This window comes from Mesoplodon densirostris, chromosome 6 (assembly GCF_025265405.1).
Source record: "Mesoplodon densirostris isolate mMesDen1 chromosome 6, mMesDen1 primary haplotype, whole genome shotgun sequence".
Lineage (NCBI taxonomy): Eukaryota > Metazoa > Chordata > Mammalia > Artiodactyla > Ziphiidae > Mesoplodon > Mesoplodon densirostris.
In genome coordinates, this window is record NC_082666.1 from 113,039,849 (window position 1) to 113,059,936 (window position 20,088).

At 45.6% G+C, this 20,088-nt stretch overlaps 1 protein-coding gene across 3 annotated transcripts in view; it reads left to right on the plus strand.

The window, feature by feature from the left end:
* The window catches only part of ROR2 (receptor tyrosine kinase like orphan receptor 2), a 224,121-nt gene that overhangs the window by 160,061 nt on the left and 43,972 nt on the right, over window positions 1-20,088 (plus strand). For all 3 annotated transcript variants that reach the window (XR_009532858.1, XM_060102451.1, XM_060102452.1), the window contains exon 2: window positions 15,537-15,614. Coding sequence is in view for 2 of the 3 variants with exons in the window: in XM_060102451.1 (XP_059958434.1) it covers window positions 15,537-15,614 (78 nt within the window). In the remaining variant the exon portion in view is untranslated. The remainder of the gene's footprint in view (window positions 1-15,536; window positions 15,615-20,088) is intronic.

The window sequence follows — 20,088 nt, forward strand, 5'->3', positions numbered from 1 at the left end:
GCAGTAGTCTTTTAAAACAAATAGGAGAAGAAAAGAGTTACAAACAAAAATATGTTTATATTGTCTTTCATAGTATCTATGAAGTTACCTTCCTGGTACTGTTTTATTTTCTTGTATAAATTAGAATTCCTTCCAGTGTTCTTTCACTTCATGTTGAATGACTCCCTTTACTCTTTCCTGTAGGGCAGTCTGCTAATAACACATTTTCTCTTTTTTTGTTGTTTGTTTGGAAGTGACCTAATTCCTTCATTTTTGAAGAAGAGTTTAGCTAGACATAGAACTCTTGGTTGATGGTCTGTTTTCTCCAACACGTTAAATATGTCATCACACTGGGTTTCTGATGAGAAGTCAGCTCTTAATCTTACTGAGAATCCCTTGTACATGATGAGTCACTTCTCTTGCTGCTTTTAACATTCTTTATTTTTCAGCAGTTTGTTTATGATGTGTCTAGTTGTGGATATCTTAGAGCTTACCCTACCTACAGTTCCTTGAGTTTCTTAAGTGTGCAAGTTAATACTTTTAATCAAATTTGGTGTTTGGTTATTATTTCTTCAGGTATTTTTTCTGCCCTTCTCTTCTTCTAGACTCCCATTATGTATGTGTTGGTACTTTTGATAGTGTCCTACAGGTCTCTTAGGCTCTGTTATTTTTCTTCATTTGTTTTATTTTCTTCTTTACAGACTGTACAATCTCTATCCCAGTAAAAACAGTAAACTGTCTTCCAGTTCACTGATTCTCTCTTCTACCATCTCAAATTTGTTGTTGAGCCCACCTGGTGAATTTCAGTTATTGTACGTTAAACTGTAGAATTTCTATTTGAGTTTTTAAATTTCTATCACTTTATTGATATTCTCTATTTATTGAAATAAATTTGTTGTAATTCCCCTTAATTTTTTTAACATCTTTATTGGAGTATAATTGCTTTACAATGGTGTATTAGTTTCTGCTTTATAACAAAGTGAATCAGTTATACATATACATATGTTCCCATATCTCTTCCCTCTTGCATCTCCCTCCCTCGCACCCTCCCTATCCCACCCCTCTTGGTGGTCACAAACCACTGAGCTGATCTCCCTGTGCTACGTGGCTGCTTTCTACTAGCTATCTATTTTACGTTTGGTAGTGTATATATGTCCATGCCACTCTCTCACTTTGTCACAGCTTACCCTTCCCCCTCCCCATATCCTCAAGTCCATTCTCTAGTAGGTCTGTGTCTTTATTCCCATCTTACCCCTAGGTTCTTCACGACCTTTTTTTTTTTTTAAATTCCATATATATGTGTCAGCATACAGTATTTGTCTTTCTCTTTCTGACTTACGTCACTCTGTATGACAGACTCTAGGTCCATCCACCTCACTACAAATAACTCAATTTTGTTTCTTTTCATGGCCGAGTAATATTCCATTGTTTATATGTACTGTATCTTCTTTATCCATTCATCCTATGATGGACTTTTAGGTTGCTTCCGTGTCCTGGCTATTGTAAATAGAGCTGCAATGAACATTTTGGTACATGACACTTTTTGAATTATGGTTTCCTCAGGGTATATGCCCAGTAGTGGGATTGCTGGGTTGTATGGTAGTTCTATTTGTAGTTTTGTAAGGAACATCATACTGTTCTCCATAGTGGCTGTATCAATTTACGATCCCACCAACAGTGCAAGAGTGTTCCCTTTTCTCCACACCCTCTCCAGCATTTACTGTTTGTAGATTTTTTGATGATGGCCATTGTGACCGGTGTGAGATGATATCTCATTGTAGTTTTGATTTGCATTTCTCTAATGATTAATGATGTTGAGCATTCTTTCATGTGTTTGTTGGCCATCTGTATATCTTCTTTGGAGAAATGTCTATTTAGGTCTTCTGCCCATTTTTGGATTGGGTGGTTTGTTTTTTTGTTACTGAGCTGCATGAGCTGCTTGTAAATTTTGGAGATTAATCCTTTGTCAGTTGCTTCATTTGCAAATATTTTCTCCCATTCTGAGAGTTGTCTTTTCATCTTGTTTATGGTTTCCTTTGCTGTGCAACAGCTTTTAAGTTTCATTAGGTCCCATTTGTTTATTTTTGTTTTTATTTCCATTTCTCTAGGAGGTGGGTCAAAAAGGATCTTGCTGTGATTTATGTCATAGAGTGTTCTGCTTATGTTTTCCTCTAAGAGTTTGATAGTGTCTGGGCTTACATTTAGGTCTTTAATCCATTTTGTGTCCCCTTAATTCTTTAGATATTCTTTTCTTTAGTTCTTTGAACATATTTATTGGGTTGGTTCCTCAGGGGCTCCCTTTTCTGTTGGGTGTTTTTTTCCTTCCTGTGTATGTGGCAAACTTTCCTCTTTCCTCGCGTGTCTTTGTAGTTCTTTGTTTTAAACTGGTCATTTTACATATTGTTTCAACAACACTGGTAGCAAATTCTTCAAGCCCTTCAAAGTTTTTTGTTGCTGCTGTGGTTTTGTTTTTGTTTCATTTTGGATATTGTTGGTGTTTTTTCTATTACTGTTCATTTGTTTGCAGCTTTCCTTTACTAATTCTGAAGTTTCTGTATTCCCTCTAATGTATGACCACTGAGTTATCTATTATTTTTTAAGTTATTTTCATTTTTTAAACCACTTTATAGAGGTATGATTGACATTCAAAAAGCTGTACATATTTAATATATACAACTTGATAAGTTTGGAGAGAAATATAAGCCTACGAAACCATCACCACAGTCTATATGCCATAAACATGTCCGTCTCCACAAGTTTCCTCGTGCCCTCTTTATTTATTGTTGTGGTTATAATTATTGTTATTTTGTGTGTGTGTGGTAAGAACACTTAACATAAGATCTCTTACATTTTTAAGGCTTGATTCCTAGGGATGACATCAAAGTCAGTATAGTTGTGTGATTAGCCAGTCACTGGTCATGAGATTTTCTTGCACTTTTTGCCCAGGGGATCTTGTGAGAAGGCATGCCATCAAACATCAGCCTTAGCTGTCACTTCTTTTTTAAAAAAATTTTTATTGGAGTATAGTTGATTTACATTGTCGTGTTAGTTTCAGGTGTACATTAGCCGTCACTTCTTGATTGCACCAGAGATGAGGGACTGGTGTCTTCTCGTTTTGCAGGTTTTCCTTGGGCATGTGCATAGCCTTCCATGTGTGCACAGACTTTTTGACCCTGGAAATACATCAGCGCTTTTGAAGTGCCCTGAAGTCCTCTAGTTCTCCTGGATTTCCTTTTAAATCCTGGGCTGGGCTCAAGTTTACTGCTGTTGTAGTCACAGCATTAGGCAGCTGAAGTGTTGCCAGCAGCTTGTTGTTGTTGCATAACGCTCCAGGGACAGACACCACCTGCCACCCTCCCCAGGACCCCAGGCCAGCCCATCTCTGAGTGAAACCTAGAGATTTCCCAGAGTGCTGCAAGTCCAGACAAAATAGTGACTATGGGATGGCACTTTGAACAGAGCTTCAAAAGCTTCAGATCTGCCGGCCACCTGCAGGGCTGCTGGAGAGGGAGAGAAGATGGTCACAGCCCACGTTAAACCAGCACAGCCCTGCCATCTTGCTAAGTTCCATTACTTCTCTTGGGTAGATGATTTTTCAGTTCATTCTGTGGCTCTCGTTCATTATCTGAGTTCTTAAATTGTTGGTTTTAGTTGCTTAGCCTGCATTTTTGCTATTCTGGAGGGAAAGTGAGTTCATCAATATCCTCATGCCGCCATTCTGGAAGTTGATTCTCCAGTACATTCCCCTGTGAGTCTGGCCTCTTCACTTAGCCAGATGCATGTGAGCTGCACCCACTGTGAGGTGTGTATCAACAGTTGGCCCTTTTTATGTTTGAGTAGCACATGGTATGGTTTTAAAATTGTAAAAGCTTCTTTTTATTCATTTGGAGTTGTAAAGATGCATATGTTCATTTAAAAGGGCATGTAGTCAGAGAGATTGTGGAATGTGGGCCTGGTGGCGCTCCTTGGGGCACTGCCAGGAATCTCAGGTCTGAGCACCTTCAAGCAGGGCAGTGTTCATTAGTGGTTTGGAGGAGCAGCCCGTCCCGGGGCAGCAGAGTTGTGGCACCATCGTCTGCCTCTGGGAAGAGGAGCTGACATGATGTAGGAGGAGGTGCTGGTGGGGTGGGCACTGCCCATGCTTGGAGCAGGTATGAGCTCCATCCCTCAAAATGTGAGGTGAAACTCAGGACTTCTCACACATGAGCGTGCTGGTCCCAGGACACTGCCCGTGTTTGTTTATTCCTCATATGGTCACGGAGTGCCTCCTGCATGCTGGGGTTCCAGGTGGTGAACACCAGATGGTCACCCAGAGCCTGGCATCATGGAGGCCACCCTCTTCTGATGTGAGAGAGACATGGACAGGGCAGGCCACATGTGGGCCCTAGATGCTTTCAATACGGGTTTCCAGGGGAGGCCTTGTTTATGAGTGAAGCTTGGAGCAGAGGAAGTAAGGGGTGAGCTACAGGGGGGTCTGGGGAAGAGTTTTCCAGGCAGAGGGAAAAGGAAATGCAAACCCCAGAGGGAAAAGGAGCTGGAACTGTTCCTGGAAAGTGAAGGGGAAAGGCGTTGAGGTGAGGTCAGGAGTGTGTGTGTGTGTGCGTGTGTGCAGGCATGCATGCTCACATGTAGAGGGGCTGGAGAAGGGGCTCTGGCTGCTCCTCTGAGGAGGTGGAAGGTGCTGGAAGTTGTTGAGCACAGAAGCATTCATTCATTCACCAAATGAGCAACTGCCGGCTGTGCTCCAGGTACTGGGGATAGAACAGTGAGCAGACAGGCGGAAACCCCTGCTTCCAGGAAGAGGAGACAGAGACGTAAACTAATGACTAAATCGTCTCTTGGAAGTGCTAGGGGGAAAAGAAAAATGGGAAGCAGGTTAAGTGGCACAAATGTGCCATATGCACAAATGTGGAGGGAAGTGTTTGAATAACATCGCGGCAGGCCTTGTTCCAGGAGGTAGAAAAATACGAGAGAGATAAAAAGAGAAGCAACGTGGTAAGCTTTGTGTAAGTATAATATACATAGATAAAAGTGCCTAAATCCCCACATCACTAGACCACGCCAGCAGCCTCTCAGAAACCCATCCCCTGCGCCTTCCCGGCCGTCACCCCCAACGTCAGCAGCCTTCTGACCTCCATCACTGCAGATGCCTCTGCCCATTTATGAACGTCGTATAAGTGGGATCATACGATACCGGGTCTTTTGTATGTGTGTTTTCTTCCTCTCAGCCTCAGGCTTTTGTGATTCACCCCTGCTGTGTCAGGAGATGGTATTTGAAGCTCCTTTTAGAGGTGCAAGTGTGTCTGCTGCATGGAGAGCAGCGGGGAGGGGAGGGTGGACCCAGGGAGGGTTGGGGGGGGCTGTCATGTGATCCAGCAGAGCTGGAGCTACTGGGACTGGGTGTGAGCAGGGAGGGGTGAGGCGCGTCGCATTCTGATGTATTTTGAAGACAGAGCAAACAGTATTTCTTGTTGGATTGCACGTGGGGTATGAGAGGAAAGGGAGTCAGAGATAACCAGGATGTGTGGCCTTAGCCCGTGGAAGGCTGAAGTCAGAGTTTAAGGAGGCTGGTGACTGCAGGGGAGCGGTCTGCGGAGGAAAGCCGGGTTTGTGTTTGGACAAGCTGAGCGTGATGTCTCTATTAGATGCGCAAGAGGAGACGTGAGCTGGTCCTCTCGTTTCTGAGCCTGGCTGTTTGTGGAGAGGTCAGGCTCGGAAAGGTGTGCTGGGGAGTTGTGGGCATTTTGCTGTCGTTTAAAGCCAGGTCATCAAGGGGACAGGTACAGAAAGAGAGGGAAAGCTTTTGCAGGCCCAGCTCTGGGGCCCTCCAGCATTTACGGGGCCAGAGATGAGGAGACATTCGCAAGAGAGACTGAAGCAGGAGAGGATCCAAACGTGGAGGGTCAAGTGAAGGGAGTCGTGCGGATGGTGTGCATTATATAAAGTGGGCAGCCCTCTGTAAACGTTGAGCAGAATCATGACCAAAAATGGTCAGACAGACTGCTCCAGATCCCACGACACATTCCCTCTGGGCCTGCCATGCCGCTCTTTGGGAAGAGCGGTGGCGGTGTAAATATTATGAGAAAGAAGGAATGCCAGCCTGAGAGGAGGGGGTCTGGGAAGATGCCACGGCTGCTGCCGGAAACTTAGGGAGATGAAGCTCAGAGGACAGCGGTGTCCCCAACTGAAGCCATGAGGGGACACCTTCAGAACGAGTCGGGATGCTAGTCATTAGCAAGTTGTTGGCAGATCCTTTCAGTATGTGGGCAAGCCCACCCCCGACACCTCTGTACTTAATCCAGGCCCCCTGTTTATTCTTTCTCATCAAGGCTTTCTCTGTCTCTGTCAGCCTGTTTCATGCAGTTGCAAAAGTCACTTTCAAATCAGCATTAAGTATAAAGAAGCTTTGAAGATAAGTAACACTACCTGTTATGGGTTGATTTGTGTCCCCCCAAAATAGATATAATGGAGTCCTAACCCCCAGTATCTCAGAATGTTACCTTATTTGGAGATAGTGTCTTTACGGAACTAAATTAAAATGAGGTCACTGGGGTGGGCCTCTATCCACTGTGATTGGTGTCTATGCATAGAGGGAAGACCATGTGAAGGCACAGGGAGAAGCTGGCCACCTACAAGCCAAGGAGAGAGGCTGCAAGAGAAACCACCCTGCCAACACTTTGATCTTGGATTTCCGGCCTCCAGAACTGTTGTTTAAGCCACCCAGGCTGTGACACTTCGTTGGGGCAGCCCTAGCAAACTCATACAGGAGCTACCTTTAAGAAAATCACTGCTGGGCTTCCCTGGTGGCGCAGTGGTTGAGAGTCCGCCTGCCGATGCAGGGGACACGGGTTCGTGCCCTGGTCCGGGAAGATCCCACATGCTGTGGAGCGGCTGGGCCCGTGAGCCATGGCTGCTGAGCCTGCGCGTCCGGAGACTGTGCTCCACAATGGGAGAGGCCACAGCAGTGAGAGGCCCGCGTACCGCAAAAAAAAAAAAAAAAAAAAAGAAAGAAAATCACTGCTGTCATCTTTGATTATAACAGATGTATATGCTTGTTTGTTTCCATGAGCTCCAAGTGATCACTGCCAACAAATCTTCTGCTTTCCAATATGCCAACTGGTCGACCTGCTCTGGGGATGAGTGCAACTTCAGGCTATATGGGCTGGACATAGACTCATGGCTGAAAGGGACTGCAAACCTTCAGAATCCCTTCCCTCTGGGTCTCATTCACTCCACCCTGAGATTTCTCCAGGCAACCCTGGATTCCAAGGCTGTTGCACCTGCAGCTGAGGAGTTTAAAACTCTCCCTGAAGCAAACAGAAAGTAACTTCCAGCATTATCATGGGACAATGCGCAGTTTCTATTTCTAATAAGGGTTTTTCTTTAAAAAAAAAATCTTTTCCCTCCTTACCTTTTTTTTTTTTGAAAAATAAATTTATTTATTTTTGGCTGCATTGGGTCTTTGTTGCTGCGCACAGGCTTTCTCTAGTTTCAGTGAGCGGGGTCTACTCTTCATTGCGGTGCGCAGCCTTCTCCTTGCGGTGGCTTCTCTTGTTGTGGAGCACAGGCTCTAGGCACGTGGGCTTCAGTAGTTGTGGCTCGCGGGTTCAGTAGTTGTGGCTTGCGGGCTCTAGAGCACAGGCTCAGTAGTTGTGGCGCACGGGCTTAGTTGCTCCGCAGCATGTGGGATCTTCCTGGACCAGGGCTCGAACCCATGTCCCCTGCATTGGCAGGCGGATTCTTAACCACTGTGCCACCAGGGAAGTCCCCTCCTTACCTTTAATTAAACACCTTCCAGAAGTTCAAGGTGAAAAAGCGATTCCTTGTGTTCATAGGAATAATTGATACTCAAAAGAGTCTTCTGTGAAATCAGGTGGAAACAGAATGAGCTCGGAGTACTTACCCAACATTTTTGTTTGCGCCTCTTCTGTTGGTTTTGCAGAAACCGGCAGTAACAAGCAGGCACATCAGTGGCATCAGGCCCTGGAGCTCGTGTTGCAGTGAAGAGTGTCAGGGTCTCGCCCTTTCAGCTGCATCTGTTATGGGTGGTGTCTCCCGGCCTCCCAGCTCTGCCAGGCCCCCTGCCACTGCGGCCAGGGGCTGTAGGTGTTGGGAAAGAGAGAGGTCAGTGAAAGGCCCCAATTCAGCCTCCTGAGCAGCTTCACTCCCCCTTCAACCAACTATACACTTGGCCCTTGACAGTGGGACCTTTGTTGGGGGTTCTGGGGGGCTGTCTGTGACAGAGGTAGAAAAAGCGTTATGACGGTAATATTGGAGGGCATTGGGCCTGTGCCTGGACTCATTTGGGGGTTTGATATTTTTGCTGTGGTAGTAGAATCAAAGTGAAAGTTAAATTGGTGAGAGACACTGGTCACTCCATGTTCAGGTTGTTGGATTTAACTTTGTATTTCCAGAGCAGAGTTAGGTCAGCCCCTTAAGGAATGTAGACCCAGAGGCTAATATTTACTCAACTCAAAGTTCAAAATAACGAAATGAAAAATTACAGACTCTGAAGACTACTGCCGATTAGATACTGGCAGCTCACCTTGAACGCCGTGTGGTTTCCTAGCTGGCCGTTGAGACACACGGTGTGACGTTTTAGTAAGCGCATTCCCAGAAACATTATCGAGTCTCTTTACTATGGACATACTTTCTCTTGGCCCAGTTCCCAGGCTAATGGACTCACCTTTTAGGATTCTATACTCCGCTCCTTTCCAGTTATTCATTCTTTTCCTTAATTGTTGCATTTCCAGCATCACGGATGTTTTCGATTTGACGTGTTGCTAAGTGATTGTTCTGGAACACATTACGGACGTTTCCAGTTGCCAGTGAATGTGCTGACTTTTCATGCAGCACAGCTCATCATAAAATCCATGCTTGCCCTTCCAGAGGCTCCTGGCCCGCCGCACGGTCCTCCCTTCCAGGCTGTGGTCTTTTACCCATGTGCCCTGACTGCTGTTCGTTCTCATATTCTGGAAATTACACCGTCATTAAGGACAACCAAATCCAAGAATGCAAAGCTTTGGTGAATGAAATACCCTCACTCATGAAAAGGAGGCTGCTTTGAAGTTGTCCAAATAGGCCAGAGACTGCATATAATTAAATCACAACAAGTGTACTGATTCACATCAACAGGTAGAGATTAATGGGTGAATAGTCTGAATAACAAAACGTTTTTTTAAGAGAAACACAAATCAAAAACAGAGTAGCACATGAACTCAAATCCAATGGTGTGGGTTGAACTTCATTAGTAAACTCTCTCTTAATCAAATGTCTCTGCTTTTAATGAGAGAGCTGTATTTTAAGACCAGAGAAGGAGCCTGGAAATCAGAACAGACCCACTTGTACTTTGCAGATATAAATTTCTCTTACCTGATTGATGCCTTAAATCAAGATGTCACATTAGAGGCCTGTGTTGAGAGAAGGTCTGTAGGAGATCTTGTTTGGCTGAGGCACGGTTTCTAATTACTCAGAATTTGCACCCATGTGGGCCGGCCGTGCATTTCCAGCTATTGCGGGCTTGTGGGAAACCCTGATTTCTTAACCAGCCCAGCGACATCAACAATGCATCCTTTCATCTGGTCTTTCTTCAGACACCCATTGGTTCAGCCCTGAATATACGGGACAGTGATAAGTGCTGCTAAGAATACATGCTAAGTATCAGGTTAGGAGCCGGTATCACCATGCCATGACAATGAACGTAAAATTTAGCTCAAAACCCGATATTCTCAAAAGTGATTTAATTGCTGAGCATTCACTGCTATGCTGTTGAATCTTTGAATAAACGGTATCAGATTCTGTGAATCTGTGTCGTATTCTGTTCACGCGGTTAACGTTCATGTCTGGCTTGCACCATTAAGGCTGTTTGGAGATAGGATCTTTCCTACAGCTCTTCTTTACTTGTGAGCCTTGGTTAAGTGCTTGACCAGTGTGGAAGAATGTTAAATTGTGCTTCAATAAACTTTTTACTGTGTGAAGATAGGGCGGAGGGTTTGCACATTCCTCATACTCTGCTTCCTCTTAGTGTTAAATCTTAAATTAGTGTGGTACCTCTGTCGCAGCGGATATGCCAAGATCAACGCATTATTCTTTACTAAAATCCATACTATTCGTCTTTCTTTGGACTTTTGGATATCTTTTTTTGTTCTAGGATCCCACTCTGGTTACCACATTGTAGTTCGTTTTTGCTCTAGGTTTTAAAGTGTGATTTTGACATGGATGAAATTATACACTTAATGTATCATTGCACGGCAACCAGCCACACTTAAATTTTTCCATATTAAATGCTCTCCTTTCTTTTTTATAAATGATGGGCAATTTTTTTTTTTTTTTTTTTTTGCGGTACGCGGGCCTCTCACTGTTGTGGCCTCTCCCGTTGCGGAGCACAGGCTCCGGACGCGCAGGCTCAGTGGCCATGGCTCATGGGCCCAGCCGCTCTGTGGCATGTGGGATCTTCCTGGACGGGGGCACGAACCCACGTCCCCTGCATCGGCAGGTGGACTCTCAACCACTGCGCCACCAGGGAAGCCCAACGCTCTCCTTTCTTTAAACATCAAAAAACTAATAAAGAGTTAATGATCACTACGTGATTGATGCTATCAAAGGTTTGAGTTTTCCGGTAGCTTTACATTGTCACCCTGTGTGTCTTTTTACAGTGAAGATCACTCACATCCAGTGGAAAAAGAGCGTCATGAATTCACATTTTTTAAAATAAGTTTATTTTTATTTTATTTTTATTTTTGGCTGCGTTGGGTCTTTGTTGCTGTGCACGGGCTTTTCTCTAGTTGTGACGAGCGGGGGCTACTCTTCATCGCAGCGCGTGGGCTTCTCATTGCAGTGGCCTCTCCCGCCACGGAGCACGGGCTCCAGGCGCGCAGGCCTCAGTAGTTGTGGCGCACGGGCTTAGTTGCTCCATGGCATGTGGGATCTTCCCGGACCAGGGCTTGAACCCGTGTCCCCTGCATTGGCAGGCGATTCTTAACAACCGCACCACCAAGGAAGCCCCCATGAATTCACATTCTTCATGGACACGTGTGGTGTTAGTACAACTTTTAGTATTTTACTAAAACGAAGGACGTAGATTTGCTCCAAGTAATAGCCTGGTTTTCAGAAAACAATAATTAAGTTCTGAATTAAGTCCTGAGGAGTTAGGGAAGCCAGATCCTCCCAGAACCTTTTCTCTCTTTAGGTCTTCCCCATCTCCAGTCAGCCAGCTGGGTGAGGGTACCCGCACCAGGTAAGCTCAAGGGGACCTTTGTGTAAAGAAGCACTCAGGACAGCCATGTGGGAGATCTGACTGGACTCACACCACCTTGGACCAATCGCTGATTGAACTGGGCTGGAATTAATTGCCAAGGTGGGTTATGGGGTGAAGAAGGTGGATAGAGGTCATTCGTCCAGCCCTGGTGACCTGCAGAAGAACGTGCTAGTCAGGGAGAAAGCAGATAACATGAGTCCCCAATGCTGCATTCATTTTGGTGGCCCCTAAACTTGCAGTGATGAAATCCTTCCTTAGTTCTTCTTGTCACGAGCCATGTCTTATCTACAGCAGGAATGTGAACATGTGCTGGTCTCTTCCGAGTGAGACTTTCAGCTCCTAAACCCTCATATTTTTGGATAAATAATCCTAGTTCTCTAGCTTTCCATAGTTCTCTGTCTTTCATCCTTTAGTCATCACTGTGTCTCCTATGCATCCTCCACATCCTGTCTACTTAGGCAGCCAAAACCTCCCCACAGGGTCTGGGCAGTGGACTGATGTGCTGATGTAGCATTTAATGGCCTTTGCTAATCACCTAGTACAGTGTGCTTCTCTCCATCCTTCTTTTTTTTTTTCTCTTTTTGGGCATGAAATTTTAAAAAACCTAATAAAATTAATGTTTGTTCAAAAGCCCACATATTGTATGATTCCATTTATATAAAATGGCCCAAACAGATAAATCCATAGAGACAAAAAGCAGGTTAGTGGTTACAGGGTCTCGGGGAGGTGGGATTCCGGGGGACTGCTAATGGGAACAAGGTTACTTTTGGAGGTGATAAAATATTGCAGAATTACATAGTGGGAGATGGTTGAACAAGCTTGTGAATATATTAAAAACCACTTGATTATAGACTTTAAAATGCGGACTTTTGTGGTATGTGAATTATGTCAGTTAAAAGCTTGATGCTTGTTCATTGTAAAGAAGTTGAAAAATAAAAGAGGACATTTAAATTACCTATATAATTTCCTATAACTAATAATGACACTTTGATGTGTGGGTGGCAGTTTTTGTTGTTTCTGTTTTATGTTTCTTTCATTTTTTTTTTTCCTTTCAGTTGTTCTTGACCCTTTTAGGGTCAGGAGAAATCCTGTTGGAATCTGCCGAGGCACTAGACCCTGGTCCCACTTGTCCCCATACCACAGGTTCACATTTGCTCCTGTTACAGTTTGCTTGTAAATTTTAGGAGGTGCAGCATCTTGAGTAAAGATGGCTGTTCTGCACTGTAAGAGAATGAAGACTGTTAACTTCAGAATGTAAATACTGCCCTTATTTCTCAGGAAGCAACAATAGGGCCTAGTTTTGCTGGAACTTAAGGTGTCAGTTCTAAGGACCGAGGTGATTGGATATCGTGAATTTATTCACACATTTGACTTGCAGAGGAAATGGACAGGATCTTAGCCACTGTGTGCTTTCACATCTAAGTCCCAAAGCTTGGGGTCCCTGATATTAGCCTGGTGGGCTACTTGAAACTTACCTGTTTTTCCATATATGTAGATGATGCTCTCTTGCTCAAATGCCCAAACTAAATTTTACCTAGGGTAAAAAAATTAAGGCTGAGGAGAAACAAAAAATCAAATTCCAGCATATGTGCTGACCAGGGCAATATGTTCAGGGAGAATCTCAGCATTTCTAATGTCGAGAACAACTTTGCATGTCTCTGTGGGGGTGACATCTGCTCATGAGTCAACAGAAGCATTTGGATCACCTCTGGCTCTTCTCCCATGAAGAGTGTGCATGTCCACACCCCGGCTTGGATGCTCATGAAAATACTTACGCTTCCAAACTAAAAGCTTCCTTGGAAGAGCCAGGAACCTTGTGCCCAGTGGAATTGGGCTAATGGCGCTTATTTTTCTTCAGAGTGTATATTTATTTGACTGTTTCACACCATTTGTCAATTTCTAAGCAGTTAATAATTTTTATGCCTCTTTCAGATATGTGTATATAGTACAAGTGTGTTTGATTTCCTGTGGTCTCTCTACATTTAAACAGTGCTGAGTGATGGTATGTGTAACATGCCAATTTAAAATTTCAAAACTCAACTGAACCGCGTTGATTGGCTTACATAGCTTATGCTTGTCCCTGTCCTGTAGCAGCCCCAGATTCTGTCTAGGTTTTAGTGCTAGGACCATTAGCCCTCAATAGAGACACAGCATCTGATGTCCTCCAGCTGTTTACAATCCATTGAGGAAAATTAAAATATATGCAACTATTAATTCAGAGAATGATGTGATTGCCATAGGAGAGGTGTACAGTTTGTTTTGGTTTGTTTTGTTTTTAATATTTATTAATTTATTTGGCTGCGTCGGGTCTTAGTTGAGGCATGCGGGATCCTCCACTGTGGCGCGCGGGCTCTTTGTGGCAGTGCTCAGGCTTCTCTCTAGTTGTGGCATGCGGGCTCTAGAGCCCACGGGCTTAGTTACCCCGGGCATGTGGGATCTTAGTTCCCTGACCAGGGATCGAACCCGAGTACCATGCACTGGAAGGTGGATTCTTAACCACTGTACCACCAGGGAAGTCTCTTGGGGCATAGTTTTAAAAGATGTTACTTCTGAATGGTTGATCAAGGACATTTATGAAAGATGGTGAGGGTGCATGGCTTCTGACGGGTGGGTAAGTTTGGACAGGGAGTGATAGAAAGAAGGACTCTGCCATAATTGAATGTGAAAAGCCATGGGCCCATTCAGAAATAATGTCTCCTTTGGTTGCTTGGGAACTGGGCCTGAATTCTAAGGGCATTGCAAGCTGATGCGTCGCCTCGAGTGTCCTGTGACTTAGGAACAAGTGGGTAGAGAGGATCAGCTTAGACACACGGGTACCCTTAAGTGTAAACCGGCCAGTGTTGTTTAGCTAAATAATTTGAAGAATCTTGCGTACCTGGTTCTGCCTGAAAATCACTTGTACTTCTTTTTTAGACACCAGTTTTTTTGAGCAAGTCCTCATCTTAAGCGGGATCTGAAGTGTACGGGGGCTTTGTTCATTCTCGTCTCTCATTTGAGAGACAAGTGGGGTGACCCAATATTGAATTATAAACCGCCTTTAATAAATTTTTTAAAATGTGGTAAATACATATAACATAAAATTTACCATCTTAACCATTTTAAATGCACAATTCAGTGGCATCAACTACATTCACATTGTTGTAAAACCATCACCATTATCCAGCTTCAGAACTTTCTCATCTTCCCAAAATGGAACTCTGTCCCTATTAAACAAACACTAACTGCCCATTCTGCCTCCCCACAATCCCTGTTACCCACTATTCTACTTTCTTTGAATTTGACTACTCTAGGTATCTCATTAATCATATAGTACTTGTTTTTCTGTGTCTGGCTATTTCCCTAGGCGTAACGTCTTCAGGTTTCATCCATGTTGTAACATGTGTCAGGATTTCCTTCTGTCTAAGCTGCATCATTGTCCATTGTCTGTGTGTCCCACTCTTTGATAGGCTTTGATGCTATAAACCCAGATTCAACCAGATGTGTTGTCAGAGTCACCCTTGACTTCCCCATTTCTACCCCCACCTCCAACCAGTGCGACTCAGTCAAGGCCAAGGTATGGGGTGAAAGTCTTGAAAGTAAACTGCGTTGGGATATTGAGAAGGGTCTCTATGAGGCCCCAAACGGTTTCTAGGTCATCAGTCACACCTGCCTGCCCTTCCCCGGCATTCCAGGACGGGGGACCTATGACTCTGTGTTGTATTCCCACTTGAACAGACCAGATCTGTTCTTGCTATTGGTGTTTATGATTTGGGGGTGGCTGCTCCCTCTGACACAGCCTCTGAGGTGTGGGGTTGCGATTGTCATAAGGATCAGAAGCTTCTGTCCTTACAGTTATGGGTAGATCAGTTCTTGGCTGCTGGCTGCCGGTGGGTCTGGAGGCCAGGAGGGGAATGAGCTGCTGAAGAAACCCTCCAAGTCTGAATTTATTCAGAATTACCAGGGGCCTCTATTTGGAGGGCCACCTGCTGACTCTGGTTCCAAAGTGTTTAATTTTGCCAGCCCGTGTTTTAATCTCTCTCTCTTTCCCTTAATGAAACTTCAGCCACATGTTTGCTTCCTCCATATGGGCCGCAAAGCATTTGCACTTTGCTGTTCTTGGGATAAAGCAAGAATCACTTTTGCTGTTGTATCAAATCTGATGCTAGAAAAGCCCTCTGGAAGTCACCATAACACCTTATCCCTCTAGGTTTTCTATATAGTGGGGAGTTTTGCTAAAACTTTATTGTCTCTGCATGAGAAGCAGAGTAAAGGTCCTGAAGGGAAATCTCAGTAATGTGTGTGCTGTGCTCTTTTTGCACAGGGCAAGCAGAGGTTCCCGACCCGAATGACCCTTTGGGACAACTGGATGGACGTGACAGCCCTATTCCAACTCTAAAAGGTAAATTGTGAAGTGCTCTTTGAATGTAAGTGTTCGAAAGTGTTTTCATAGTACCAGGTAGAGGGGCTCACAGTGCCATTCTACTCAAGGCTTGGCCTGATGAAATGGATGGTCAGGGTCCCCTGTGGCCCAGTGCTGCCCCATGGGTGGGTGTGAAGTCGAATCCAGCCTCTGTATCCCAACACTGAATCAAATCTCGGAGACACCCTCCCTATCCCACCCCTCTAGGTGGTCACAAAGGGTGGGAGAGAGGGAGACGCAAGAGGGAAGAGATATGGGAACATATGTATATGTATCACTGATTCACTTTGTTATAAAGCAGAAATTAACCCACCAATGTAAAGCAATTATACTTCAATAAAAAAAAAATCTCGGAGACAGAGATTTGGGTGAAGTAGAAAAGAATAGATTTATTGCTTTGCCAGGCAAAGGGGGCCACAGCAGGCTAATGCCCTCAAAACTGTGTGTCCCAACCTGGAGGGGGTAGTGAGGAGTTTTATATAATGGTTCAAAGAGGAGGGTGTGATCAGCTCCTGGACATTCTTCTGATTGGTTGGTGGTGAGGTAAGTGGGAGTCAGCATCATCAACCTTCTGGCTCCAACTGGTCTGGGGTCTTCATGCTTGAGAGCAGCATACCTTTCACTTCTCCCACCAGGTGGGGGTTTCCGTTTCTGCAAAACAGCCCAAAGATATTGTTATGTGTATCCCTTGAAGGGGGAACCAGGACCCTGCCCCAAGGCTGCACTATTGTTTCTTGACTGTTCCTCCCTTGTCTCCGCATCCTCTCCCTTCCCTGATTAACAACTGTTGGAACTGCCCATTGGAACTCAGGGAAGGTCATGGAGGCTGAATGAAGCTTGTTTCCTGTAATCAAGAAATGGGGGGCACAGGCGTTTGTCCCCAGGAACCCCACAGGGTCCTGCTTAGTATCCGTGCAGTGGCCTGCCTCCCTCCACATCTGTGTCTCTTGACGCAGTTGTGAGGGCGCTGAGGGCTGGTTGGAGCTAGTCAGAAGCCTGTGGGTGGGTGGGAGACAGATGGCCACTGGAGGGAGGAAGGGGCTTTGGGGATGTTTCGTGGGCCTGAGTGGAGCCTTAAGAGCTGGACTCCTGGCTTGGCCACGAAGTCTCCTGAGGACAAGCGGCAATCTTCTGGGCTTATTGTTGAGGTTTAATTGTCCAGACTAGGGGGCATCTCAGGCGGGCAGGTGGCCCTCCTCCAAAGGATCACCAAAGACCATGTTCTTTGTCTTGTTGCTCTGGGCTTTCCCAGAGGTCACTGTAAGGGTTACTGTTCACTTGGCACTCTTTGTTGGCGTCTTAGATTTGTAGAGTCGGTAGACCCCATTTCCTGTGATGCAGCCCAGTCACTTGAGGAAGTGACAATTTTCCTGCTTCATCCGCTGTCACCATATTGCCTTAGATTATTGCCTCAGTCAGCTTGAGTTGCTGCAACAAAACACCACAGACTGGATGGCTTAATCAACACATATTTATTCCTCACAGTCCCAGAGGCTGGAAGTCCGAGATCAAGGTGTCGGCACGGCCAGGTCCTAGTGAGGGCACTCTTCCTGGTTTGTAGGCAGTGCAATCTTGCTGTGTCCTCACAGGGAGAGAGATCGGGCTCTGGTTTCTTCCTGTCTTATAAAGTTTCGGATCCCTTCCTGGGGGCCCCACCCTCATGACCTCATTTAACCCTAATTACTTCCCAATGGCCTCTCCTTCAAATACTGTCACACATATGGGGTTAGGGCTTCAACATGTGAATCTGGATGGACACAGTTCAGTGTATAACAATTAACGATTAAAACAACCACTTCAGGGCCTCCCTGGTGGCGCAAGTGGTTGAGAGTCCGCCTGCCGATGCAGGGGATACGGGTTCGTGCCCCGGTCTGGGAGGATCCCACATGCCGCGGAGCGGCTGGGCCCGTGAGCCATGGCCGCTGAGCCTGCGCGTCCGGAGCCTGCGCGTCCGGAGCCTGTGCTCCGCAACGGGGGAGGCCACAACAGTGAGAGGCCCGCATGCCGCAAAAACAAACAAACAAACAAACAAAAAAAAACAAACAAAAAAAACAACCACTTCATTTCTGTTTAATTTCTTTTTTAAAGCATTATTCAGAACCCAGAAATCCATATTAGTTTCTCAGCCCCTTGCACATTGAGCGTCCCTGTGTCCCCTCAGGAATGTGTTCACCTCCACATGTCCAAGGCCGGGTCTCCTGGGGATTGAGCAGCAATGACCCAAGTCCACCAGTCTCAGCCGAGTTGACTAGATGTCTCTCTGTGTCCTGAAAGGGCCTCTTGGGGTCACACAGGGAGCTGCTCCCTTCTGGCCTCAGAACAGTCGTTTAAATCAACAGAAATAGAGTCACAGATGTAGAAAACAAATTTATGGTTACAAGGGGGGAAAGGGGGTGGGAGGGGTAAACAAGGAGATTGAGATTGACATATACACACTACTATATATAAAATAGGTAACTAATAAGGACCCATTTTATAGCACAGGGAACTCTACTCAATACTCTGTAATGCCCTACATGGGAATAGAATCTAAAAATGAGTGGATATATGTATATGTATAACTGACTTACTTTGCTGTACACCTGAACTAACACAACACTTAAATCAGCTATACTCCAATTAAAAAAAAAAAAAAAGAGTGCGTGGATCTACATGCTGTTGGTAGTGCCTGGTGTCTGGAGGCTCCTTGACAAGGATTTTCCTCTTTAGTATGTTATGCAGTAAATACACAAGTTAGTTTCCTCAGTCGACAGCAGTCCTACTTTGGTCACTGTGACCTTGCTTGTTAGGGGAGAGCCTCTACTGGGACAGGGATGCGTTCCCCAGGCAGACAAGACCTGGTCTCTGGAAGCTTGTGTACAATGCTGGGCCTCAGGAGAGGTTTCTTAGGAAGAAAGATACTTTTTGATGGTTAGATTCTGAAATCACTTCTCACAAGTGTGACTGAGCCCGAAGTCGAGACAGCCCACACAGATTTCCTGGCTGCTCCGTACCAGGCACTGTGTGAGGCTGGGCGCACACTGGTGATCAAAACAGGTGTGTCTCTGCCTCTCAGAGTTTACTGGACTGGGGAATTGGCATCGTAAGGGAAAACTGTTAAGTTATAAAACTAGGTGTTGTGACGAGTAGCCTGAAGGAAGAAATGAGGGCGTGGTGAACTGGAAGGAAAGGAAAGCGTGTCTTGGTTTAAGGAAAGGATGTCGTGCTGAGGTCTGAAGAGCTGACATTTTCTAAAAGGAGGTGGGGGGAGGGTGTGTCTGGACCCAAGGCAGAAGCCTGTGAAAAGACCCTGAGGCCAAGAGGACTCGGTGTCCTGGGGCAGCTGGGAGAAGGTGGGGGCTTATGGGCTGGGGGAGCTGAGGTTGGAGAGGTTTTTGGGTCCAGTACCATGGCCATCGACCACGTGTGGGTCTTTAAATTTAAGTCAATTAAAATTAAATATAATTGACTCCAGTTCCTTGGTCTTACTAGCTATATTTCAAGCGCTCAGGGGCCACCTGTAGCTAGAAGCCACCATGATATGGGCAGTACAGATCTAGAGCATTCCATTATCAAAGAAAGTTCTGTTGGGCAGCCCTAGGAGAGCGTGCACAGCTGTTAAGATGGCAGGAGAAAGCTCTGTTTCATCGTAAGTTCTTGACACCCTTCATTCTGGAAAGCCTGGGACGTGGTGTAACCTGATTGACTCTCTGTGAAGATCTCCCTGGCAGCTCTGGAGGATGATGGAGGGGAAGTGGAGGGGAATTAGGAGGGAGGTGTGGCTGGGTAAATAGGTGGACGAGCCACAGTAACAGCCTAAAATCCAACCTGCAGTCATTCCGTGGACCCTAATATTCCCTTGGGAAAATGTGCTCTGGGGTTGGGTTTAGATGTGCAGACCTCTCCCTCCAGGCAGAGTGGGGCCTCCTTGTGGGCATGGGCTGGGGTGTGCAGGGGCCGGGAGGGAGTGCTGCACTGGCTACCGCTGTTCTTCAAGCCGAGTGTTCACAGCTGCCCTAAAGGAGGCAGAAGCAGCCACTGGAGTCTTGGTCCACTTGGTTGGAAGATGCATTTGCTAGTCGAGGTGCTGAAATGACCATGGGCTGAGCGGTCATAGAAACTTTATTGCCAGCTAGCCATAAGCTCCAAACGTCAAATCAGTCAGCTTCAGTGGCTTGGGTGGGATTCCTTGACCTCCTTTTTGGTATTCGAGCAACTTCTCAAGCCTAGAACAGGACGCTTTCTAATGTCCTCTGCTTAGTTGGGATTGGATTGCCTCTTGATTTTGTTAACCTACTTGTGATTGTGTTACAACTGTGTGCGCATCGGTGTGTGTGCAGGGCTGAGGGGAGTTTCAGTTAGAGTTTGGAAGCTTCTCCAGGGCACAGAAATACCAATTGCAGAAGTTAACTTGTCAAGCGGGTGTGCGTGTGTGTGTACACGTGTCTGTGAGCATGTGTGCACGCTTGTAAAA